This window comes from Oncorhynchus keta, chromosome 34 (assembly GCF_023373465.1).
Source record: "Oncorhynchus keta strain PuntledgeMale-10-30-2019 chromosome 34, Oket_V2, whole genome shotgun sequence".
NCBI lineage: Eukaryota > Metazoa > Chordata > Actinopteri > Salmoniformes > Salmonidae > Oncorhynchus > Oncorhynchus keta.
In genome coordinates, this window is record NC_068454.1 from 73,552,152 (window position 1) to 73,577,998 (window position 25,847).

General features: G+C 45.2%; 2 protein-coding genes and 1 long non-coding RNA gene across 4 annotated transcripts in view; 2 read left to right on the forward strand and 1 right to left on the reverse strand.

Annotated features, from left to right (window-relative positions):
* LOC118390672 (basal cell adhesion molecule-like) overlaps positions 1 to 15,936 on the forward strand; it is a 123,175-nt gene extending 107,239 nt beyond the window's left edge. Inside the window, exons 4-6 of one of the 2 annotated variants that reach the window (XM_052494722.1) lie at positions 1,555 to 1,679; positions 8,479 to 8,698; positions 15,337 to 15,936. In XM_052494722.1, the coding sequence (XP_052350682.1) occupies positions 1,555 to 1,679; positions 8,479 to 8,698; positions 15,337 to 15,794 (803 nt within the window). In that variant the 3' untranslated portion in view covers positions 15,795 to 15,936. The remainder of the gene's footprint in view (positions 1 to 1,554; positions 1,680 to 8,478; positions 8,699 to 15,336) is intronic. The other variant, XM_052494723.1, reaches the window with a different exon arrangement.
* A 4,350-nt stretch (positions 15,937 to 20,286) lies between these two features.
* The window catches only part of LOC127915219 (basal cell adhesion molecule-like), a 37,775-nt gene continuing 32,214 nt past the window's right edge, over positions 20,287 to 25,847 (forward strand). The window contains exons 1-4 of the mRNA XM_052494721.1: positions 20,287 to 20,489; positions 20,899 to 21,020; positions 21,201 to 21,348; positions 21,504 to 21,619. Of these exons, the coding sequence (XP_052350681.1) occupies positions 20,315 to 20,489; positions 20,899 to 21,020; positions 21,201 to 21,348; positions 21,504 to 21,619 (561 nt within the window). The 5' untranslated portion in view covers positions 20,287 to 20,314. The remainder of the gene's footprint in view (positions 20,490 to 20,898; positions 21,021 to 21,200; positions 21,349 to 21,503; positions 21,620 to 25,847) is intronic.
* Positions 22,269 to 23,348, reverse strand: LOC127915221 (uncharacterized). The gene is made up of 3 exons (XR_008090609.1): positions 23,246 to 23,348; positions 22,642 to 22,789; positions 22,269 to 22,411 (listed from the first exon to the last, which is right to left on the reverse strand). It is a non-coding gene; the product is annotated as an uncharacterized LOC127915221 (long non-coding RNA).

The following is a 25,847-nucleotide window of genomic DNA, read 5'->3' on the forward strand; positions in this document are numbered from 1 at the left end:
GGGGAGACCTCCCCACTGTTACTGACTGCTGGTGAGCAGAGTGGAGAATGGTAGCATTGGGAGACCCCCCCACTGTTACTGACTGCTGGTGAGCAGAGTGGAGAATGGTAGCAGTGAAAGATCTCCCCACTGTTACTGCCTGCTGTGGAGCAGAGTGGATAATGGTAGCATTGGGAGACCCCCCCACTCTGTGGAGCAGAGTGGAGAATGGTAGCAGTGAAATATCTCCCCATAAACCATTCTCTGTCCATCTACCTCTCTCTCTCTCTCTCCCCCCTTCTCTCATTGATATCTAAGACACTGTGTGTATCCAAATGTCCCAGTTGAATGTAGACTCCACTGAGCTGCCTGCCAGGAAGGCCACTCTGTTCTTTCTGACTGAGAGTGTCCTTCTATATTCTACCCATTGTGTTCTACTCTGAAGTCCTCAATAAACTATCTGTCAGGCTGTTTGTTCATAACTATGAAAATGGCCCATCTTTATTTCATACGCGACAGTACAGTGGTTTTCATACATGGAGATGCACCCGACAAGGCCTTGTGTGGTCCTTGAAGATGTACCTCTTCAATACTAGATACTATAATGGCACAATCCCAGAATGACGTGGTGTCCCTGTACCATGTTTAGAAAGACAGTGTTTTTCTCAGTGTGTGATTTTGTGTCTCTCAGTGAGTATAAGGTGTGTTTGGGGTTCGTCACAGACTGCTGCCTCTTGTTTGTTTCTCTGTGTGTGTTATCTGTCTGGGGCATCACAGGAAAGGTGTGCTCCAGCACTGATAAAGACCTGCCTGGACGCCACTCAGCTGTCTTAGCTTTTTTACCTTTCTTTAGAAACAATCAGAAGCTCTCAGGGCTTTATGCAAACATAGACACATACACACCCATACACACACATCTGTAGGCTTCAATTAATTACAGGAGCTGGTAGGTTCAGTTAAAGGACAGACAATCTGGACTCAACTCCACAGCTGGAATCCACACCCATCTATTTACCTCCCTCCATCCATCCTTTTCCTCCCTCTCATCAATCGCTCCCTCCTTCTTCCCCTTGCCCTGACTGGTCCCGGGTCTCTCTGTGTGTGTGTGTGTATTTGTGTGTGTGTACGTGTGTGTGTGTTTATTACGTAACATGCCATACACACATCTTTGGTATGTAGCGTTGAACAGTGTGTGGCATGTGTATGTAACGTTACACTCTTTGGTGGCCCCCCTGCCTTTCCCATCAGCAAACATTCTCTCATCTTATGCTGTTCTTTGAGCTTTCCTTTTTTGTTTTAGACTTGATTTTATAGAATAATAGGTATTTGACATAAAAACGTGTGTATTTAAACTCAACATAATAGTGTGAAAGTCCCTCAATAACTAATCATCACCCCTCTCTCTCTCTCTCTCTCTCTCTCTCTCTCTCTCCCTCCCTCCCTCTCTCTCTTTCTCCCTCTCCCTCGCTCTGCCTCTCTCTCTCTTTCTTTCTCGCTCTCTCTCCCTCTCCCTCCCTCTCTCTCTCTCCTTCTCCTTCTCCCTCTCCCTCGCTCTGCCTCTCTCTCTCTCTGCAGTGTGCTGGGCCATCGTGACAGTGACAGTGACTCCCAAGGTGGAGGTGATCAAGGGAGAGTCAGCCAGTCTGCCCTGCACCTTCAAAATCCCTCCCTCCCCGAACAACATCGTGGAGTGGTTCATTGTAAGTCTCCTACTACTTTACTCCTGGCGTCCCACATAAAAAAATACTACAGTTTACTATATAATACTACAGTGCTTACTATAGAATTCAGTAGTATACTGTAGAATACTAACTACACAAATCAAATCAAATGTTATTTGTAACATGCGCCGAATACAACACAACGAATACCGTGAAATGCTTACTCACAAGCCCTTAACCAACAATACAGTTCAATAAATAGAGTTAAGAAAATACGGTATTTACTAAAAGAACTAAAATAATGAATAAAATAAAATAAAAAGTAACACAATAAAATGACATAACAATAACGAGGCTATATACAGAGGGTACCGGTACCGAGTCAATGTGTGGGGGTACGGTTAGTCGAGGTAATTTGTACAACTAAAAACGAAACCCTAAGGGTTTCCGTTAGGATGGATTGGAAAATATGGCGATGTACAACATGATGGTTGAGAGTAGGCTACAGGATTGGAGGATTCTAAATAGTTTGCCTTCTTTAGAAAACTTTGTTCCAATATTTCTGTAAATCAGTGATATTTATTCCCATAGTAATTTGTTATGGATCCATAATTAAATCAACATCTGCACAGTCTACAATACATACTATAGTTAACATGGGACTCTTTCAAAATGCAGATGTTGGTTTAGTTATGGCTCGGGGGATTCGATCTTGCAACCTTACAGTTAACTGATCCAACGCTCAAACCACCTGCCTCACGAGGATCCCGCCTGTTACGCGAATACAGTAAGAAGCCAAGGTAAGTTGCTAGCTAGCATTAAACTTATCTTATAAAAAACAATCACTCAATCAATCATAATCACTAGTTAACTACACATGGTTGATGATATTACTAGTTTTATCTATTGTGTCCTGCGTTAAATATAATCAACGCGGTGTCGTTGCTCCAACGTGTACCTAACCATAAACATCAATTCCTTTCTTAAAATCAATACACAAGTATATATTTTTAAACCTGCATATTTAGCTAAAAGAAATCCAGGTTAGCAGGCAATATTAACCAGGTGAAATTGTGTCACTTCTCTTGCGTTCATTGCACGCAAGTCAGGGTATATGTGATAATAAAACCGTTTTGTTTTCGAAATGATAGTTTCCGGATTCGACCATATTAATGACCAAAGGCTCGTATTTCTGTGTGTTATTATGTTATACTTAAGTCTATGATTTGATATTTGATAGAGCAGTCTGACTGAGCGATGGTAGACACCAGCAGGCTCGTAAGCATTCATTCAAACAGCACTTTCGTGTGTTTTGCCAGCAGCTCTTTGCTGTGCTTCAAGCATTGTGCTGTTTATGACTTCAAGCCTATCAACTCCCAAGATTAGGCTGGTGTAACCGATGTGAAATGGCTAGCTAGTTAGCGGGGTGTGCGCTAATAGCGTTTCAAACATCACTCGCTCTGAGACTTGGTGTGGTTGTTCCCCTTGCCCTGCAAGGGCCACAGCTTTTGTGGAGCGATGGGTAACGCTGCTTCGAGGGTGGCTGTTGTTGATGTGTTCCTGGTCCGAGCCCAGGTAGGAGCGAGGAGAGGGACGGAAGCTATACTGTTACACTGGCAATACTAAAGTGCCTATAAGAACATCCAATAGTCAAAGGTATATGGAATACAAATGGTATAGAGAGAAATAGTCCTATAAATACTATATTAACTACAACCTAAAACCTCTTACCTTGGAATATTGAAGTCTCATGTTAAAAGGAACCACCAGCTTTCATATGTTCTCATGTTCTGAGCAAGGGACTTAAATGTTAGCTTTTTAACATGGCACATATTGCACTTTTACTTTCTTCTCCAACACTTGGTTTTTGCATTATTTAAACCAAATTGAACATTTTTTATTTTGTATTGATGTTTTATATTAAGTTAAAATAAGTGTTCATTCAGTATTGTGGTAATTGTCATTATTACAAATAAATATATAAAAAAATCCAACAATCGGTATTTGTATCGGCGTTGAGAAATCATAATCGGTCGACCTCTACTACCTTTCCAATTACTTTTAGAGTTTGTAAATTACAAATGTGCTCTTTCTTTTTAGTTACATTGTTTTTGTTTTAGTTCAAACGTACAAACTTTTCTTCTTTAAATGATTGTTTTACAGTTGAAGTCTGAAGTTTATATACACATTTAAATACAAATACATTTAAACTCAGTTTTTCACAATTCCTGACATAAAAAATTCCCAGGCTATGGTCAGTTAGGATCACTACTTTATTTTAAGAATGTGAAATGTTAGAATAATAGTAGAGAATATTTTATTTAAGCTTTTATTTATTTCATCACAATACCAGTGGGTCAGAAGTTTACATAGAATCAATTAGTATTTGTAGCATTGCCTTTAAATGGTTTAACTTGGGTCAAATGTTTCGGGTAGCCTACCACAAGCTTCCCACTATAAATTGGGTGAATTTCGGCCAATTCCTCCTGACAGAGCTGGTGTAACTGAGTCATGTTTGTAGGCCTCCTTGCTCGCACACACTTTTTCAGTTCTGCCTACAACTGTTCTATGGGATTGAGGTCAGGGCTTTGTGATGGCACTCCAATTCCTTGACTTTGTTGTCCTTTTTGCCACAACTGGAAGTATGCTTGGGGTCATTGTCCATTTGGAAGACCCATTTGCGACCAAGCTTTAACTTCCTGACTGATATCTTGAGATGTTGCTTCAATATATCCACATAATATTCCTTCATCATGATGCCAACTGTTTTGTGAAGTGCACCAGGCCATCCTGCAGCAAAGCACCCCACAACATGATGCTGCCACCCCCATGCTTCACGGTTGGGATGGTGTTCATCGGCTTGCAAACCTCCCCCTTTTCCCTCCAAACATAACAATGGTCATTATGGCCAAACAGTTCTATTTTTGTTTCATCAGACCAGAGGACATTTCTCCAAAAAGTATGATCTTTGTCCCCTTGTGCAGTTGCAAACCGTAGTCTGGCTTTTTTATGGCGGTTTAGGAGCAATGGCTTCTTCCTTGCTGAGCGGCTTTTCAGGTTATGTCGATATTGGACTCGTTTTACTGTGGATATAGATACTTTTGTACCTGTTTCCTCCAGCATCATCACAAGGTCCTTTGCTATTGTTCTGGGATTGATTTACACTTTTCGCACCAAAGTACGTTCATCCCTAGGAGACAGAACGTGTCTCCTTCCTGAGCGGTATGACGGCTGCGTGGTCCCATGGTGTTTACACTTGAGAACTATTGTTTGTACAGATGAATGTGGTACCTTCAGGCGTTTGTAAATTTCTCCCAAGGATGAACCAGACTTGTGGAGGTCTACAATTTTTGGGAGGCTGATTTATTTTGATTTTCCCATGATGTCAAGCAAGAGGCACAGAGTTTGAAGGTAAGCCTTGAAATACATCCACAGGTACACCTCCAATTGACTCAAATGATGTCAATTAGCCTATCAGAATCTTCAAAAGCCATTACATTATTTTCTGGAATTTTGCAAGCTGTTTAAAGGCTCAGTTAACTTTGTGAATGTAAACTTCTGACAAACTGGAATTGTGATACAGTGAATTATAAGTGAAATAATCTGTCTGTAAACAATTGTTGAAAATATTAGCTGTGTCATTCACAATTTAGATGTCCTAACCTACCTGCCAAAACTATAGTTTGTTAACAAGACATTTGTGGAGTGGTTGAAAAACGAGTTTTAATGACTCCAACCTAAGTGTATGTAAACTTCCCACTTCAATTGTATGTAGGATGATACATTTTTGACCTGTTGCAATTGTAAGTGGGCCTATAAAAAAAATCCTACTTCTAGGATGTTACTCCTACTTCTATTAGGCTGTTAAGCATCAGAGCCTACCTCAGCCAGTTACGTTATTTTATATAGGTCTAGGCTCTGAAGAAATAGACTCAAATTGAGCCCTCTTATTGTTTGTAAAGTGAAATTCAAAAGGCACTCGCACATCTGAGCTATCTTTTTTACAGGTGCATAGCAACAGCAGGATAAGATGAGGAAAAGGAAGAAGGAAACCGCACACTGTTCTGATCCTATCACTGATCTTTAATAAGCTTACATATCTGCCTCACAGCCTTCATCAGAGCTTTGTTCTTGAGCTCTAGTGGGTCTTTTTTGTAGCAGTTCATCTCGTGTTTTCCCCAATGCCAAATTCAGAGCTTCATCCACACATTGTGGAGAATAGCCTCTTCTTAGAAACCTATTGCGCATCTCCCCTGCTTTTTCTAGATAGCCCTGAAAATGATTTGTTGCAAGTTGGGGAGGAGGAGAGGGGGGTCAAACCTAGCTTGGCTATTATACAATTCTTTAGTAAAGGTTGACTAGTCTATTGTTCCGCTAATAGCCCATCCTGCTAGCTTGTGAAAAACTAATAATAATACTTTTCCCCCTTAATACATTTGAACACAGCCGATAGCATGCTGGACTTCGGGCTAGAATGTTGAGAGTTCGAAACCTGCTCCCTGCTTGCTAAAATGAATGAGTTTGATACACCTGGAATTGGATATGGTTGAAAAAAACTTGCTAAATAGCAATTTTCATCAATTAACTTCATGACAAAAAAAATATGCACAATCATTTGTCTCTACATTAACTAACATATTCCTCTCAATTGTAAATGTTTTGCTTGACTCGTTATGATGTTATAACTGCATGCATTTGCTTCCCCATAATGTTTTGTCAGCCATCTTTGCTGAAGTCACCACGAACTGGTGGCCCTCATCCAATTTGTCATTGGAACCAATCGATATGATTGGTCATATAAAAACCTTGGGACCAAAATGCATAATGAGTGCTCTAACTCCCCCTTGTGGTGGTCTGGAGCAATGAAGCTGTGACGCTGGGTACCTCTAAGTCCACAGTGTAAGCTCGCAACTTTTAAAGGAGGAACCGCTGTATGTCAAAGATAATAAAACAAAACACTATAGTAAACATCACAGTAATGTCCGTGAAAACACTACAGTATATACTACAGTATACTACAATCCGCAAAACACTACATTAATTACTATAGTGTATATACTACAGTTTTCTTTAACTACAGTATTTTTACTCTAGTTAACTGTAAATACGACAGTGTACTACCGAATTTACTACAGACTTTTGTCCGCAAAAACACTATAGGGAATGCTACAGTAAATACCACAAAAACACTGCAGTGAATACTATAATATTTATACAGTATTTTTTGTTGTATTTTTTCATGTGGAGTTGGTGCCTAATATCATTTTACTCCCTGTATTCAGCAGAACCACTGAAAAAGCTTTTCACTCGTCAATCTACACACAATATCCCATAATGACAAAATGAAAACAGTTTTTTAAATAAAAAAAAAACATTTGCTATAAAACAGAAATATGTTATTTACCTAAGTATTCAGACCCTTTGCTATGGGACTCGAAATTGTTCTCAGGTGCATTCTGTTTCCATTGATCATCCTTGAGATGTTTCTACAACTTGATTGGAGTCCACCTGTGTTACATTCAATTGATTGTTCATGATTTGGAAAGCAAACACCTGTCTATATTAAGTCCCCCAGTTGACAGTGCAAGTCAGAGCAAAAAACCAAGCCATGAGGTCAAATAAATTGTCCGTAGAGATCCGAGACAGGTTTGTGTCGAGGTACAGATCTGGAGAAGGGTACCAAAACATTTCTGCAGCATTGAAGGTCCCCAAGAACATAGTGGCATCCATCATTCTTAAATGGAAGAATTTTGGAACCACCAAAACTCTTCCTAGAGCTTGCCGCCCGGCCAAACTGAACAATCAGGGGAGAAGCACCTTGGTCAGGAAGGTTACTAAGACCCCGATGGTCACGCTGACATAGCTCCAGAGTTTCTCTGTGGAGATGAGTGAATCTTCCAGAAGAACAACCATCTCTACAGCACTCCACCAATCAGGCAGATTGGCCAGACGGAAGTTAATTGATGAAAATTGCTACTCCACTTTGAGTTTACCAAAAGGGAGCTCAAGGACTCTCAGACCATGAGAAACAAGATTCTCTGGTCTGATGAAGCCAAGATTGAACTCTTTGGCCTGAATGCCAAGCATCACATCTGTAGGTGAAGTGTGGTGGTGGCAGCATCATGCTGTGGGGACTGAGAGACTAGTCAGGATCAAGGGAAAGATGAACGGAGCAAAGTACAAAGAGATCCTTGATTTAAACCTCAGACTGGGGCGAAGGTTCGACTTCCAACAGGTCAATGACCCTAAGCACACAGTGACCCTAAGCACAATGCAGGAGTGGCTTCGGGACAAGTCTCTGAATGTCCTTGAGTGGCCTAGTCAGAGCCCGGACATGAACCCGGTCAAACATCTCTGGAGAGACCTGAAAATAGCTGTGCAGGAAGGCTCCCCATTCAACCTGACTTAGCTTGAGAGAATCTGCAGAGAAGAATGGGAAAAACTTCACATGTAATCGCTGCCAAAGGTGCTTCAACAAAGTACTGAGTAAAAGGTCTGAATACTTGTAAATGTGATATTTCCGTTTTTTTTTGTTAATACATTTGTAAAAAATTCATTATGGGGTATTGTGTGTAGATTGATAAGGGGAAAAACTACTCAATCAATTTTAGAATAAGGCTGTAATGTAAAAAATGTGGAAAAAGTCAATGGGTCTGAATACTTTCCGAATGCACTGTATATATCATTGTGAAATGTCTGTGTCGTTTATTGAACTTGTGAAAAAGAAATTCCTCTCTGGCCATCTACCCCTTCCCCTCTCTCCTCTTCCCCTCTCTCCTCTTCCCCTCTCTCCTCTTCCCCTCTCTCCTCTTCCCCTCTCTCCTCTTCCCCTCATAAGGAGGAGGGTGGCACCAGGAAGCGTGTTGCGTTCCGCTCCGTGTCGGGCGGCGAGGGGAAGAGTGATGAGGGGACACGTCTGTCCGACAGAGTGACCATGGGAAGGGACTTCTCTCTGACCATCTCCCCTGTGACGGTGGAGGACCAGCTGCCCTTCTACTGCCAGGTCACTGCTGGCCCTGCCGGGGTTGGAGAGGCCATCACACAGCTCAAAGTCTTCTGTGAGTTACTGACCACTGACCTTGAGAGTGACCCTACTGTGACCCTACTGTGACCTTTCGCTGTATGGGATGCCGTCTGGATTCTGACTGTCGAGATGACAGTGTGTGTGTTGTGTTTGCTAGATGAGAGTGTGTGGTGTGTGCTAGATGAGAGTGTGTGTGTTGTGTGTGCTAGATGAGAGTGTGTGTGTTGTGTGTGCTATATGAGAGTGTGTGTGTTGTGTGTGCTAGATGAGAGTGTATGTGTGTGTTGTGTGTGTGTGTGTGTGTGTTGTGTGAGCTAGATGAAAGTGTGTGTGTGTGTGTGTGTGTGTGTGTGTGTGTGTGTGTGTGTGTGTGTGTGTGTGTGTGTGTGTGTGTGTGTGTGTGTGTGTGTGTGTGTGTGTGTGTGTGTGTGTGTGTGTGTGTGTGTGTGTGTGTGTGTTGTGTGTGCTAGATGGAGTGTGTGTGTTGTGTGTGCTAGATGATAGTGTGTGTGTTGTGTGTGCTAGATGAGAGTGTGTGTGTTGTGTGTGCTAGATGAGAGTGTATGTGTGTGTTGTGTGTGCTAGATGAGAGTGTGTGTGTTGTGTGTGCTAGATGATAGTGTGTGTGTTGTGTGTGCTAGATGAGAGTGTGTGTGTTGTGTGTGCTATATGAGAGTGTGTGTGTTGTGTGTGCTAGATGAGAGTGTATGTGTGTGTTGTGTGTGCTAGATGATAGTGTGTGTGTTGTGTGTGCTAGATGAGAGTGTGTGTGTGTGTTTTATGTGCTAGATGAGAGTGTGTGTGTTGTGTGTGCTAGATGATAGTGTGTGTGTGTGTTTTATGTGCTAGATGAGAGTGTGTGTGTTGTGTGTGCTAGATGAGAGTGTGTGTGTTTTATGTGCTAGATGAGAGTGTGTGTGTTGTGTGTGCTGGATGAAAGTGTGTGTGTTGTGTGAGTGTGAGTGTCTAAATCAATGATTAACGTATAAACTTAGTGAATGAACAATATTATTTTTGCATTGCAGAGTGTAGTCAATAATAAACATTTTACATGAACATTATACATGAACATGAACATAAATACTGAGTAGAACAACGTAAAATGATTCAGATAATAAATGGGCGTGAAAGTAAAACTCTTTCTTGCACCTTAACATTTCATCTTTGTAAGAAATCTAGATAATTATTATTCATTTTTTTATTTGAGAGAAAACTATCTCTAATAAGCTGCCCAGAGGTCAATTAGTCCTATGAACATCACACTTGACACAATTTATTAATAGTTCAATTGCATCTGTCATAGCTAATAGATGTCATCTTAATGACCGTCCAGAATTCTCCTGAATTATTGCCATGGTGATGAGAGCTGACCCCAGACTGGGTCGTTGTGTCCTTGTCACCCTCTAACCCCAACACATTAGCAATCCTATTCCTAGTGTTAAAATACACCAGGAATATAGTGTTTGGGGATGGCCCAATATCAATAAATATCCTTATTTTGGGTTGGGCCAATGGGGGTAGAGGGTGAATGGTGTTGGTTAGAGAATTGAGTGACACTTCAATGACGGCCAAACCTGGACGACGCTGGGCCATTTGTGTGCCGCCCTATGGGACTCCCAATCACGACGGGATGTGATACAGCCTGCATTATAAAGAGTACCTTAATGGAGCACTGATACAATTCATTACGACAAGTCAAATACCTGACTATAGACTTTAACAGGCCACTCAGGACTGTTCCCTAAAGTACTGTATCTCCTCTTTGTCTGCCTTCCTCTCCCTACTGAATAGGAGCAGTTTTTAATGACTCTCTACAAGTGTTCTGAAACAATGGGCTTCCTTAGGGAGGTTTACACTACAGCAGCAGGAATAATGGTCTGAGCAGAAAGGGGCACAGTGATACACTCCCTGACACCATATATCCTGCCTCCATTTCCCTCAGCTATGTGTGTGTGCGTGTGTGTGTGCGTGTGTGCGTGCACGTGTGTGTGTGTGTGTGTGTGTGTGTGTGTGTGTGTGTGTGTGTGTGTGTGTGTGTGTGTGTGTGTGTGTGTGTGTGTGTGTGTGTGTGTGTGTGTGTGTGTGTGTGTGTGTGTGTGTGTGTGTGCGCGCGTGCATCCATGCATGCTACTTCCCTCTCTATGACGTCTAACTTGCTTTCTTTCATTTCCATGTGGAAACAGACACCCATGTTAAACAACGTGTTACATTTCTGACAGTTCTAGTCAGCAAACAGACACCTGGAAGAACAATGAGGAGCAAGACAGAGGAGAGAGAGAGCAATATAGAGGGGGAGGAGTGAAGGGAGAGGAATTAGGGAGAGGTGAGAGAGAGAAAGATGGAGTGAGGAAAGAGAGAGAGAATGATAGAGGGAGATGATGGAGAGAGGGCGATAGAGGGAAGTGTGAGAGAGAAAGGTGTTGGCAGGAGAGAGAGAAAGATAGAGGGAGGTGAGAGAAAGAAAGATAGAGGGAGGTGAAAGATAGAAAACGCGAACCACTGCTTTTAATCAGGGCAAGGCAACCGGAAACATGACCGAATACAAACAGTGTAGCTATTCCCTCTGAAAGGCAATCAAACAAGCTAAGCGTCAGTATAGAGACAAAGTAGAGTCTCAATGCAACGGCTCAGACACAAGAGGTATGTGGCAGGGTCTACAGTCAATCACGGACAACAAAAAGAAAACCAGCCCCGTTGCAGACCACGATGTCCTGCTCCCAGACAAACTAAACAACTTCTTTGCTCGCTTCTCCTTCACCGCAGCGAACATGAGTAAAGCATTTAAACGTGTTAAACCTCGCAAGGCTGCCGGCCCAGACGGCATCCCCAGCCGTGTCCTCAGATCATGCGCAGACCAGCTGGCTGGTGTGTTTACGGACATATTCAATCAAACCTTATCCCAGTCTGCTGTTCCCACATGCTTCAAGAGGGTCACCATTGTTCCAGTTCCCAAGAAAGCTAAATTAACTGAGCGAAATGCCTATCGCCCCATAGCACTCACCTCCGTCATCATGAAGTGCTTTGAGAGACCAGTCAAGGATCATATCACCTCCACCCCACCTGACACCCTAGACCTACTACAATTTGCTTACCGCCGCAATAGGTCTACAGACGAGGCAATCGCAACCACACTGCACACTGCCCTAACCCATCTGGACAAGAGGAATACCTATGTGAGAATGCTGTTCATCGACTACAGCTCAGAATTTAACACCATAGTACCCTCCAAACTCGTCATTAAGCTCAGGATCCTGGGTCTCAACCCCGCCCGGTCCTGGACTTCCTGACGGGCCGCCCCCTGGTGGTGAGGGTAGGAAACAACATCTCCACCCCGCTGATCCTCAACACTGGGGCCCCACAAGGGTGCGTTCTCAGCCCTCTCCTGTACTTCCTGTTCACCCATGACTGCGTGGCCATGCACGCATCCAACTCGATCATCAAGTTTGCAGACGACACTACAGTGGTAGGCTTGATTACCAACAATGACGAGACAGCCTACAGGGAGGAGGTGAGGGCCCTCGGAGTGTGGTGTCAGGAAAAAAACCTCACACTCAATGTCAACAAAACAAAGGAGATGATCCTGGACTTCAGGAAACAGCAGAGGGAGTACCCCCCTATTCACATCGACGGGACAGTAGTGGAGAAGGTGGAAAGTTTTAAGTTCCTTAGCGTACATATCACAACTGAAATGGTCCACGCACACAGACAGCGTGGTGAAATTCAGGAGGCTGAATACAGGAAGCTGAAGAAATTTGGCTTGTCACCAAAAACACTCACAAACTTTTACAGATGCACAATCAAGAGCATCCTGTCGGGCTGTATCACCGCCTGGTACGGCAACTGCTCCGCCCACAGCCGTAAGGCTCTCCAGAGGTTAGTGAGGTCTGCACAATGCATCACCGTGGGCAAACTACCTGCCCACCAGGACACCTACACCGCCCGATGTCACAGGATGGCCAAAAAGATCATCAAGGACAACAACCACCCGAGCCACTGCCTGTTCACCCCATTATCATCCAGAAGGCGAGGTCAGTACAGGTGCATCAACGCTGGGACCGAGAGACTGAAAAACAGCTTCTATCTCAAGGCCATCAGACTGTTAAACAGCCATCACTAACATTGAGTGGCTGCTGCCAACATACTGACTCAATCTCTAGTCACTTTAATAATTAACAATTGGATGTAATAAATGTATCATTAGTCACTTTAAACTATGCCACATTATATAATGTTTACATACCCTACAGTACTCATCTCATATGCACATACTGTACTCTATACCATCTTGCCTATGCCGTTCGGCCATCGCTCATCCATATATATCTTTATGTACATATTCTTATTAATTCCTTTAAACTTGTGTGTATAAGGTAGTTGTTGTGAAATTGTTAGATTACTTGTTAGATATTACTGCATGGTCGGAACTAGAAGCAGAAGCATTTCGCTACACTCGCATTAACACCTGCTAACCATGTGTATGTGACAAATATAATTTGATTTGATTTGAGAAGGATAGAGGGAGGTGAGAGAGAGAAATATGGAGAGAAGTGAGAGAGAGAAATACAGATGGGGAGGAGAGAGAGAAAGATGGAGGGAGTACAGAGGGAGAAAGATGGAGGAAGGAGTGAGGGAGAAAGATAGAGGGAGGTGAGAGAAAGATAGAGGGAAGTGAGATAGAGAAAGATAGAGGGAGGAAAGTGAGAGAGAAAGATGGCGGGAGCAGAAAGAGAGAAAGATAAAGGGAGAAGAGAGAGAAAGATAGAGGGAGGAGAGAGAAAGATAGAGGGAGGTAAGTGAGAGAAAGATAGATAGATGGGACAGAGAGAAATATAGAGGGCAGAGAGAGAAAGATAAAGGGAGGTGAGAGAGAAAATAGATGGAGGAGAGAGAAAGATAGAAATATAGAGGGAGGAGAGCGAAAGAAAGAAAGATAGATAGAGGGAGGTGAGAGAGAGAAAGATGGAGGGAGGAGAGAGGGAGGTGAGATGTAGAGAGAAAGATGGAGGGAGGTGAAAGAGAGAATGAAGTAAGAGATAAAGATAGAGCGACGTTCGAGACAGAAAATAGAGGGAGGAGAGAGAGAGATATAGAAATATAGAGGGAGGAGAGCGAAAGAAAGAAAGAAAGATAGAGGGAGGTGAGAGAGACAAAGATGGAGGGAGGAGAGAGGGAGAAATATAGAGGGAGGTGAGATGTAGAGAGAAAGATGGAGGGAGGTGAAAGAGAGAGGGAAGTAAGAGATAAAGATAGAGGGATGTTCGAGACAGAAAATAGAGGGAGGTAAAAGAGAGAACGATAGAGGGAGGTGAATGAGAGAAAGATGGAGGGAGGTCAGAGCGAGAGAAAGATGGAGGGAGGTCAGAGCGAGAGAAAGATGGAGAGGGGGAGAGGGAGAAAGATGGAGGGAGGAGACAAGGAGAAAGATAGAGAGAGAAAGATTGGTGGAGGTGAGAGAGAAAGATAGATGGTACGGAGAAAGAGAAAGATGGAGGGAGGTGAGAGAGAGAGAGAAAGATAGAGGGAGGTGAGAGAGAGAGAAAGGGAGGTTAAAAAGATAAAGAAAGATAGAGGGAGGTGAGAGATAGTGAAGGATAGAGGGAGGTGAGAGATAGTGAATGATAGAGGGAGGTGAGAGAGAGAAAGAAATATGGGGCAGAGAGAGAAAGAGATAGTGAGATAGAGGGAAGTGAGAGAGAGAAAGATGGAGGGAGGAGAGAGGGAGGAACATAGAGGGAGGTGAGATATAGAGAGAAAGATAGAGGGAGGTGAAAGAGAGAAAGAGAGAGGGAAGTAAGAGATAAAGATAGAGGGAGGTTCGAGAGAAAAAGATAGATTGGGCAGAGAGAGAGAAAGATATAGATAGAGATAGATAGAGGGAGCTGAGAGAGAGAAAGATAGAGGGAGGAGAGAGGGTGAAAGATGGAGGAAGCAGAAGGAGAAAGAGGGAGGAGAGAGAGAAAGAAAGATAGATGGAGGTGAGATAGAGAAAGATAGAGGAAGGTGAGAGAGCGGGAGAGATATATGGAGGTGGGAGAGAGAGAAAGGTTGAGGTAGGTGAGAGAGGGACGTAAGGGAGATATAGGGAGATCACGTCAATGTTATTAAATGTCTGCTGTTTATTATTATAGTCAGACGGCAGCTGTGGTCTCGCTGCGATACCATGACCTTGCATGTGAATGAGCGAGGGAGTGAGAGATACATTGATGACAGAGAGATAGAAACAGAGGGAACACACAGCAGTGTGTGAGAGAGAGAACAAGGAGTATGTCTCTTGTCTGTAACCCATATCAGCCCACTGAAACCGAGGTCACAGTGGAATAATCCACACAGGGATGTTTACCATTGCCCTAATTGGAGGCGTGTGTGGTTGTGTGTTTGTGTTTGTGTGTGTATTTGTGTGTGTGTGTGTACATGCATTTTTGTGAATGCACTGCGTACATATGTGTGTCTGTGTTACTGTAGCTACAGTAAATTAATGCCACTCGTCTCTCTCAGGGTGACGTGAGCTTGGCACCTCGAGCTCTTCTTGTCTGTGTCAAGGCTCTGAGTGTTTCCGTCCTGTGATTGGTTCAGGTGCACTGGAACTATATATATATATATCAGAAAATGTGTGAATAGTGGACTTGCATTTTGTAAAGCTCTGATCTGAGATTATAACTCCCTCTTCCTCAGTCGCTCCAGAGATGCCAGAGGTCACTGGATCCAACCAGGCCATATCTGTTGGTGACTCCTCCACACAGGTTGGTTTCAACTATTTGTCCTGTAAACTTCCATTGTCCTCCAATGTTCTCCATTGTCCTCTAATGGTCTTCCATTGTCTTCCAATGTTCTTCCATTGTCCTCCAATGTTCTCCATTGTCCTCCAATGTTCTTCCATTGTCTTCCAATGTTCTTCCATTGTCTTCCAATGTTCTTCCATTGTCCTCCAATGTTCTTCCATTGTCTTCCAATGTTCTTCCATTGTCCTCCAATGTTCTTCCATTGTCTTCCAATGTTCTTCCATTGTCCTCCAATGTTCTCCATTGTCTTCCAATGTTCTTCCATTGTCCTCTAATGGTCTTCCATTGTCTTCCAATGTTCTTCTATTGTCCTCCAATGTTCTCCATTGTCATCCAATGTTCTTCCATTGACCTCTAATGGTCTTCCATTGTCCTCCAATGTTCTCCATTGTACTCCAATGTTCTTCCATTGTCCTCCAATGTTCTCCATTGTCCTCCAATGTTCTTCCATTGTCTTCCAATGTTCTTCCATTGTCTTCCAATGTTCTTCCATTGTCCTCCAATGTTCTTCCATTGTCTTCCAATGTTCTTCCATTGTCTTCCAATGTTATTCCATTGTCCTCCAATGTTCTTCCATTGTCCTCCAATGTTCTTCCATTGTCTTCCAATGTTCTTCCATTGTCCTCCAATGTTCTCCATTGTCCTCCAATGTTCTCCATTGTCATCCAATGTTCTTCCATTGACCTCTAATGGTCTTCCATTGTCCTCCAATGTTCTCCATTGTACTCCAATGTTCTTCCATTGTCCTCCAATGTTCTCCATTGTCCTCCAATGTTCTTCCATTGTCTTCCAATGTTCTTCCATTGTCCTCCAATGTTCTCCATTGTCTTCCAATGTTCTTCCATTGTCCTCTAATGGTCTTCCATTGTCTTCCAATGTTCTTCTATTGTCCTCCAATGTTCTCCATTGTCATCCAATGTTCTTCCATTGTCTTCCAATGTTCTTCCATTGTCCTCCAATGTTCTCCATTGTACTCCAATGTTCTTCCATTGTCCTCCAATGTTCTCCATTGTCCTCCAATGTTCTTCCATTGTCTTCCAATGTTCTTCCATTGTCCTCCAATGTTATTCTATTGTCCTCCAATGTTCTTCCATTGTCCTCCAATGTTCTTCCATTGTCCTCCAATGTTCTTCCATTGTCCTCTAATGGTCATCCATTGTCTTCCAATGTTATTCCATTGTCCTCCAATGTTCTTCCATTGTCCTCTAATGTTATTCCATTGTCCTCTAATGTTCTTCCATTGTCTTCCAATGTTCTTCCATTGTCCTCTAATGGTCTTCCATTGTCTTTCAATATTCTTCTATTGTCCTCCAATGTTCTCAATTGTCCTCCAATGTTCTTCCATTGTCTTCCAATGTTCTTCCATTGTCCTCCAATGTTCTCCATTGTCTTCCAATGTTCTTCCATTGTCTTCCAATGTTCTTCCATTGTCCTCCAATGTTCTTCTATTGTCCTCCAATGTTCTTCCATTGTCCTCCAATGTTCTTCCATTGTCCTCCAATGTTCTTCCATTGTCTTCCAATGTTCTTCCATTGTCTTCCAATGTTATTCCATTGTCCTCCAATGTTCGACCATTGTCCTCTAATGTTATTCCATTGTCTTCCAATGTTCTTCCATTGTCCTCCAATGTTCTTCCATTGTCATCCAGTTGCTGAGTATCTTTCCCCTTCTCTCTCTCTCTCTCTCTCTCTCTGTGTGTGTGTGTGTGTGTGTGTGTGTGTGTGTGTGTGTGTGTGTGTGTGTGTGTGTGTGTGTGTGTGTGTGTGTGTGTGTGTGTGTGTGTGTGTGTGTGTGTGTGTGTGTGTGTGTGTGTGTGTGTGTGTGTGTGTGTGTGTGTGTGTGTGTGTGTGTGTGTGTGTGTGTGTGTGTGTGTGTGTGTGTGTGTGTGTGTGTGTGTGTGTGTGTGTGTGTGTGTGTGTGTGTGTGTGTGTGTGTGTGTGTGTGTGTGTGTGTGTGTGTGTGTGTGTGTGTGTGTGTGTGTGTGTGTGTGTGTGTGTGTGTGTGTGTGTGTGTGTGTGTGTGTGTGTGTGTGTGTGTGTGTGTGTGTGTGTGTGTGTGTGTGTGTGTGTGTGTGTGTGTGTGTGTGTGTGTGTGTGTGTGTGTGTGTGTGTGTGTGTGTGTGTGTGTGTGTGTGTGTGTGTGTGTGTGTGTGTGTGTGTGTGTGTGTGTGTGTGTGTGTGTGTGTGTGTGTGTGTGTGTGTGTGTGTGTGTGTGTGTGTGTGTGTGTGTGTGTGTGTGTGTGTGTGTGTGTGTGTGTGTGTGTGTGTGTGTGTGTGTGTGTGTGTGTGTCACCCACAGTGTCATCTGGTTCCAGGACTCCAAGTCTGCCTGTGTGTCAAGGTGTGTGTGTGTGTGTGTGTGTGTGTGTGTGTGTGTGTGTGTGTGTGTGTGTGTGTGTGTGTGTGTGTGTTGTGTAGTACAGGTGAACACAAGACAGACAAAACCAAACAAAAGTGTGTGTGTGGTGTGTGTGTGTGTGTGGTGTGTGCGACAGGTGGGCCAGGTGTGAGCCATAACGGTCAGGCAAAGCCCAAGATCATCTGGTTCCAGGACTCCAAGCCTCTGCCTGAGGTCAAGGACAACAAAGAGTTCTCTGTTCATCTTACTTCTACTTACTACTACTACACCGTGCATTTAACATGTTTTCAACTTACATATTTGACACATGTTGTCATACATGATTACATTTGGCATGTTCATGTATACAGTAATTATTATTCAATTTCCTTAACTGGGATTTGACCTCACAACCTCTTGGTTCAGTTCATTCCGATCTTCCTGCTGCGCCACCATGTAAAACAAAACCCAGCTATGGGACATGTTACTTTTTAATAATTAGTTGAAACAACTCAAGTTTTTTTTAGTCTCCGCTTCATATGTATATACTGTATTCTAGTCAAGGCCGTCCTATTTAACTATTGCTGTACACATACTATTCTACAATATGTATTCTACAGACATATTACATATTCTATCCATATGCTGTCCATCATTTATATATATACCGTCATATATTCCATTCCCCTACTTTTGAAATGGTTGTTTATTGTTGTGTATTGTTAGATATTACTGCACTGTTGGAGCTATGAACACAAGCATTTCGCTACACCCACAATAACATCTTCTACAGTTGAAGTCATACATCTGAGCCAAATACATTTCAACTCAGTTTTTCACAATTCTTGACTTTTATTTCCTGTCTTAGGTCAGTTAGGATCACCACTTTATTTTAAGAATGTGACATGTCAGAATAGTAGTAGAGACAATGATTTATTTCAGCTTTTATTTCTTTCATCACATTCCCAGTGGGTCAGAAGTTTACATATAATCAATTAGTATTTGGTAGCATTGCCTTTAAATTGTTTAACTTGGGTCAAACGTTTCGGGTAGCCTCCCACAAGATTCCCACAATAAGTTGGGTGAATTTTGGCCCATTCCTCCTGACAGAGCTGGTGTAACAGAGTCAGGTTTGTAGGCCTCCTTGCTCGCACATGCCTTTTCAGTTCTGCCCACAAATTTTCTATGGGATTGAGGTCAGGGCTTTGTGATGGCCACTCCAATTCCTTGACTTTTTGTTGTCCTTAAGCCGTTTTGCCACAACTTTGGAAGTATGCTTGGGGTCATTGTCCATTTGGAAGACCCATTTGCGACCAAGCTTTAGCTTCCTGACTGATGTCTTGAGATGTTGCTACAATATATCCACATCACTTTCCGTCCTCATGATGCCATCTATTTTGTGAGGTGCACCAGTCCCTCCTGCAGCAAAGCACCCCCACAACATGATGCTGCCACCCCCGTGCTTCACCGTTGGGATGGTGTTCTTCGACTTGCAAGCCTCCCCCTTTTTCCTCAAACATAACGATGGTCATTATGTCCAAACAGTTCTATTTTTGTTTCATCAGACCAGAGGACATTTCTCCAAAAAGTACGATCTTTGTCCCGATGTGCAGTTGCAAACCGTAGTCTGGAGGTTTTGGAGCAGTGGCTTCTTCCTTGTTGTGCGGCCTTTCAGGGTATGTCGATTTCGGACTCGTTTTACTGTGGATATAGATACTTTTGTTCCATGTTTTCTCCAGCATCGTCAAAAGATCATTTGCTGTTGTTCTGGGATTGATTTGCACTTTTCGCACCATAGTACGTTCCTCTCTAGGAGACAGAACGCTTCTCCTTCCTGAGCGGTATGACGGCTGCGTGGTCCCATGGTGTTTATACTTGCGTACTATTGTTTGTACAGATGAACGTGGTACCTTCAGTCATTTGGAAATTGCTCCCAAGGAGGAACCAGACTTATGGAAGTCCCCCCAAAAAATTCTGAGGTCTTAGCTGATTTCTTTCGATTTTCCCATGATGTTAAGCAAAGAGGCACTGAGTTTGAAGGTAGGCCTTGAAATACATCCACAGGTACACCTCCAATTGACTCAAATTATGTCAATTATCCTATCAGAAGCTTCTAAAGCCATGACATCATTTTCTGGAATTTTCCAAACTGTTTAAAGGCACAGTCAACTTAGTGTATGTAAACTTCTGACCCACTGGAATCGTGATACAGTGAATTATAAGTGAAATAATCTGTCTGTAAACAATTTTTGGAACAATTACTTGTGTCATGCACAAAGTAGATAACCAACTTTCCAAAACTGTAATTAACAAGAAATGTGTGGTGTGGTTGAAAAACTAGTTTTAATGACTCCAACCTAAGTGTATGTAAACTTCCAACTTCAACTGTAATGTATGTATACTTCAGAGGGAAGTTTATATACAGTTAGGTTGGAGTCATTAGAGTCACAACTGCATATCCCGGGAATAAATTCTGTCTCATTCCAGTCAGCCCCTTCTGTTCTACCTCTCTCTCTCCCCCTCCAGAGGTGTACATGGTACCGTCAGTGGTAAAGGAAGCATCAGGTCTGTTCACCATCACCAGCACCCTGATGATGCAGCCCCAGAAGGCTGACAAGGACAGCGTGTACCACTGCACCGTGGAGTACAGCATGCCCAACGACATGATCAAACAGATCGACTCTGACACCTTCTCCCTCACCCTCAACTGTGAGCGGCTGTCTGTCTGTATCTGTCTCCTCACTCTCTCTCATTCTTGCTCCCTCCTACTCTCTCTTTTTCTCTCTCTCTGTCTGTCTGCCTTACTCTTTTCTTTCTCTCTGTGCTCTCTGTCCATCATCCACTTCTCATCATGTCATGTCAGAAACTGCAGTCCTGAGATCAGCCTGTCATTCATCACCCTTTTGAACTCCCTCCCTCCCTCCCTCCCTCCCTCCCTCCCTCCCTCCCTCCCTCCCTCCCTCCCCTCCCTCCCTCCCTCCCTCCCTCCCTCCCTCCCTCCCTCCCTCCCTCCCTCCCTCCCCCTCCCCCTCCCTCCCTCCCTCCCTCCCTCCCTCCCTCCCTCCCTCCCTCCCTCCCACGCCATTCCTCCCCCTCTCTCTCCCTTGCTCTTATCCAGATCCCTCTGAGACAGCGACCTTTGTCCTGGTGAACAATGAGCCAATCAGAGAGGGTGACGAGGTGAAGATGATGTGTGAGACAGATGGAAACCCTCAACCTGAGTTTGATTTCTCCATGGATGTAAGGACCAGCACACATGTACTGCATTTCAGACTATACAGCAGTGCAGCTATACACAAACCCTACAGTACTGCCATAGTACAACCTGTTAATCTCTTAAATCATTGAATAATCTCTCTCTCTCTTTCAATCCCCCCTCTCTCCACTCGCTCCCTCTTTCTTGCTCTCTCTCATGCTCAGGGGATAAACATTAAGGAAGGAGTTGCAGGGGGACTTTTGACTCTGAAGTCCGTCAAGCGTTCGGATGCTGGAGTGTACAAATGTATGGCCACCGATTTTGATAACCTGGATGCTGATCTTAATGGAGAAGTCACCCTCTCTGTCCACTGTGAGTATCCATCCATCCTCCGGTCTCCCCTGAGGTGGTACGCTTTTGATCCCAGAACATAATCCATTTGACATGATTCTCTCTCTCTTCACCACCCTCTTCCTCACTCCCTCCTCCCCCTCTTTCTTTGTATCCCTCTTTTCTCTGCCTCTCAGACATTGACCCAATGAGTGTGAGGCCTGCTGGTCCATTGTCGACAATGACGGGAGACATGGTGGAGCTGCAGTGTAAGACCAAGGCCTCAGACTCACACACCGTCCAGTGGAAGAAGGTAAGTCCAGTCCACCTCTCCCTGCTTCCTCCCTGTGTTACTACCAGTCCATCTCTCCCTGCTTCCTTCCTGTGTTACTACCAGTCCACCTCTCCCTGCTTCCTCCCTGTGTTACTACCAGTCCACCTCTCCCTGCTTCCTTCCTGTGTTACTACCAGTCCATCTCTCCCTGCTTCCTCCCTGTGTTACTACCAGTCCATCTCTCCCTGCTTCCTCCCTGTGTTACTACCAGTCCACCTCTCCCTGCTTCCTCCCTGTGTTACTACCAGTCCATCTCTCCCTGCTTCCTCCCTGTGTTACTACCAGTCCACCTCTCCCTGCTTCCTCCCTGTGTTACTACCAGTCCACCTCTCCCTGCTTCCTCCCTGTGTTACTACCAGTCCACCTCTCCCTGCTTCCTCCCTGTGTTACTACCAGTCCACCTCTCCCTGCTTCCTCCCTGTGTTACTACCAGTCCACCTCTCCCTGCTTCCTCCCTGTGTTACTACCAGTCCACCTCTCCCTGCTTCCTCCCTGTGTTACTACCAGTCCACCTCTCTCTGCTTCCTCCCTGTGTTACTACCAGTCCACCTCTCTCTGCTTCCTCCCTGTGTTACTACCAGTCCACCTCTCTCTGCTTCCTCCCTGTGTTACTACCAGTCCACCTCTCTCTGCTTCCTCCCTGTGTTACTACCAGTCCACCTCTCCCTGCTTCCTCCCTGTGTTACTACCAGTCCACCTCTCTCTGCTTCCTCCCTGTGTTACTACCAGTCCACCTCTCCCTGCTTCCTCCCTGTGTTACTACCAGTCCAACTCTCCCTGTGTTACTACCAGTCCATCTCTCCCTGTGTTACTACCAGTCCACCTCTCCCTGTGTTACAACCAGTCCACCTCTCCCTGTGTTACTACCAGTCCACCTCTCCCGGTGTTTCTACCAGTCCATCTCTCCCTGTGTTACTACCAGTCCACCTCTCCCTGCTTCCTCCCTGTGTTACTACCAGTCCATCTCTCCCTGCTTCCTTCCTGTGTTACTACCAGTCCACCTCTCCCTGCTTCCTCCCTGTGTTACTACCAGTCCACCTCTCCCTGCTTCCTCCCTGTGTTACTACCAGTCCACCTCTCCCTGCTTCCTCCCTGTGTTACTACCAGTCCACCTCTCCCTGCTTCCTCCCTGTGTTACTACCAGTCCACCTCTCTCTGCTTCCTCCCTGTGATACTACCAGTCCACCTCTCCCTGCTTCCTCCCTGTGTTACTACCAGTCCACCTCTCCCTGTGTTACTACCAGTCCATCTCTCCCTGTGTTACTACCAGTCCACCTCTCCCTGCTTCCTCCCTGTGTTACTACCAGTCCACCTCTCCCTGCTTCCTCCCTGTGTTACTACCAGTCCACCTCTCCCTGTGTTACTACCAGTCCATCTCTCCCTGTGTTACTACCAGTCCACCTCTCCCTGTGTTACTACCAGTCCACCTCTCCCTGTGTTACTACCAGTCCATCTCTCCCTGTGTTACTACCAGTCCATCTCTCCCTGTGATACTACCAGTCCACCTCTCTCTGTGTTACTACCAGTCCATCTCTCCCTGCTTCCTCCCTGTGTTACTACCAGTCCATCTCTCCCTGCTTCCTTCCTGTGTTACTACCAGTCCACCTCTCTCTGCTTCCTCCCTGTGTTACTACCAGTCCACCTCTCCCTGCTTCCTCCCTGTGTTACTACCAGTCCACCTCTCCCTGCTTCCTCCCTGTGTTACTACCAGTCCACCTATCCCTGTGTTACTACCAGTCCACCCTCTCTGTGTTACTACCAGTCCATCTCTCCCTGCTTCCTCACTGTGTTACTACCCATCCACCTCTCCCTGCTTCCTTCCTGTGTTACTACCAGTCCACCTCTCCCTGCTTCCTCCCTGTGTTACTACCAGTCCACCTCTCCCTGCTTCCTCCCTGTGTTACTACCAGTCCACCTCTCCCTGTGTTACTACCAGTCCATCTCTCCCTGTGTTACTACCAGTCCACCTCTCCCTGTGTTACTACCAGTCCACCTCTCCCTGTGTTACTACCAGTCCACCTCTCCCTGTGTTACTACCAGTCCACCTCTCCCTGTGTTACTACCAGTCCACCTCTCCCTGTGTTACTACCAGTCCACCTCTCCCTGTGTTACTACCAGTCCACCTCTCCCTGTGTTACTACCAGTCCACCTCTCCCTGTGTTACTACCAGTCCACCTCTCCTCTGTGTTACTACCAGTCCACCTCTCCCTGTGTTACTACCCATCCACCTCTCCCTGTGTTACTACCCGACCATCTCTCTCTGTGTTACTACCAGTCCACCTCTCCCTGTGTTACTACCAGTCCACCTCTCTCTGTGTTACTACCAGTCCACCTCTCCCTGTGTTACTACCAGTCCACCTTCCCTGTGTTACTACCAGTCCACCTCTCCCTGTGTTACTACCAGTCCACCTCTCTCTGTGTTACTACCAGTCCATCTCTCCCTGCTTCCTCCTGTGTTACTACCAGTCCACCTCTCCCTGCTTCCTCCCTGTGTTACTACCAGTCCACCTCTCCCTGCTTCCTCCCTGTGTTACTACCAGTCCACCTCTCCCTGCTTCATCCCTGTGTTACTACCAGTCCACCTCTCCCTGCTTCCTCCCTGTGTTACTACCAGTCCACCTCTCCCTGCTTCCTCCCTGTGTTACTACCAGTCCACCTCTCCCTGTGTTACTACCAGTCCACCTCTCCCTGTGATACTACCAGTCCACCTCTACCTGCTTCCTCCCTGTGTTACTACCAGTCCACCTCTCCCTGTGTTACTACCAGTCCACCTCTCCCTATGTTACTACCAGTCCACCCTCCCTGTGTTACTACCAGTCCACCTCTCCCTGTGTTACTACCAGTCCACCTCTCCCTGTGTTACTACCAGTCCACCTCTCCCTGTGTTACTACCAGTCCACCTCTCCCTGTGTTACTACCAGTCCACCTCTCCCTGTGTTACTACCAGTCCACCTCTCCCTGTGTTACTACCAGTCCACCTCTCCCTGTGTTACTACCAGTCCACCTCTCCCTGTGTTACTACCAGTCCACCTCTCTCTGTGTTACTACCAGTCCACCTCTCCCTGCTTCCTCCCTGTGTTACTACCAGTCCACCTCTCCCTGCTTCCTCCCTGTGTTACTACCAGTCCACCTCTCCCTGCTTCCTCCCTGTGTTACTACCAGTCCATCTCTCCCTGCTTCCTCCCTGTGTTACTACCAGTCCACCTCTCCCTGCTTCCTCCCTGTGTTACTACCAGTCCACCTCTCCCTGCTTCCTCCCTGTGTTACTACCAGTCCACCTCTCCCTGTGTTACTACCAGTCCATCTCTCCCTGCTTCCTCCCTGTGTTACTACCAGTCCACCTCTCCCTGTGTTACTACCAGTCCACCTCCCTGCTTCCTCCCTGTGTTACTACCAGTCCACCTCTCCCTGCTTCCTCCCTGTGTTACTACCAGTCCACCTCTCCTCCCTGTGTTACTACCAGTCCACCTCTCCCTGTGTTACTACCAGTCCACATCTCCCTGTGATACTACCAGTCCACCTCTCCCTGTGTTACTACCAGTCCACATCTCCCTGTGATACTACCAGTCCACCTCTCCTGCTTCCTCCCTGTGTTACTACCAGTCCACCTCTCCCTGTGTTACTACCAGTCCACCTCTCCTGTGTTACTACCAGTCCACCTCTCCTGTGTTACTACCAGTCCACCTCTCCCTATGTTACTACCAGTCTCCCTGTGTTACTACCAGTCCATCTCTCCCTGTGTTACTACCAGTCCACCTCTCCCTGTGTTACTACCTCCACCCTGTGTTACTACCAGTCCACCTCTCTCTGTGTTACTACCAGTCCACCTCTCTCTGTGTTACTACCAGTCCTCCCTGTGTTACTACCAGTCCACCTCTCCCTAGTTCCTCCCTGTGTTACTACCAGTCCACCTCTCCCTGTGTTACTACCAGTCCACCTCTCCCTGTGTTACTACCAGTCCACCTCTCCCTGTGTTACTACCAGTCCACCTCTCCCTGCTTCCTCCCTGTGTTACTACCAGTCCACCTCTCCCTACTTCCTCCCTGTGTTACTACCAGTCCACCTCTCCCTGTGTTACTACCAGTCCACCTCTCCCTGCTTCCTCCCTGTGTTACTACCAGTCCACCTCTCCCTGCTTCCTCCCTGTGTTACTACCAGTCCACCTCTCCCTGTGATACTACCAGTCCACCTCTCCCTGTGTTACTAC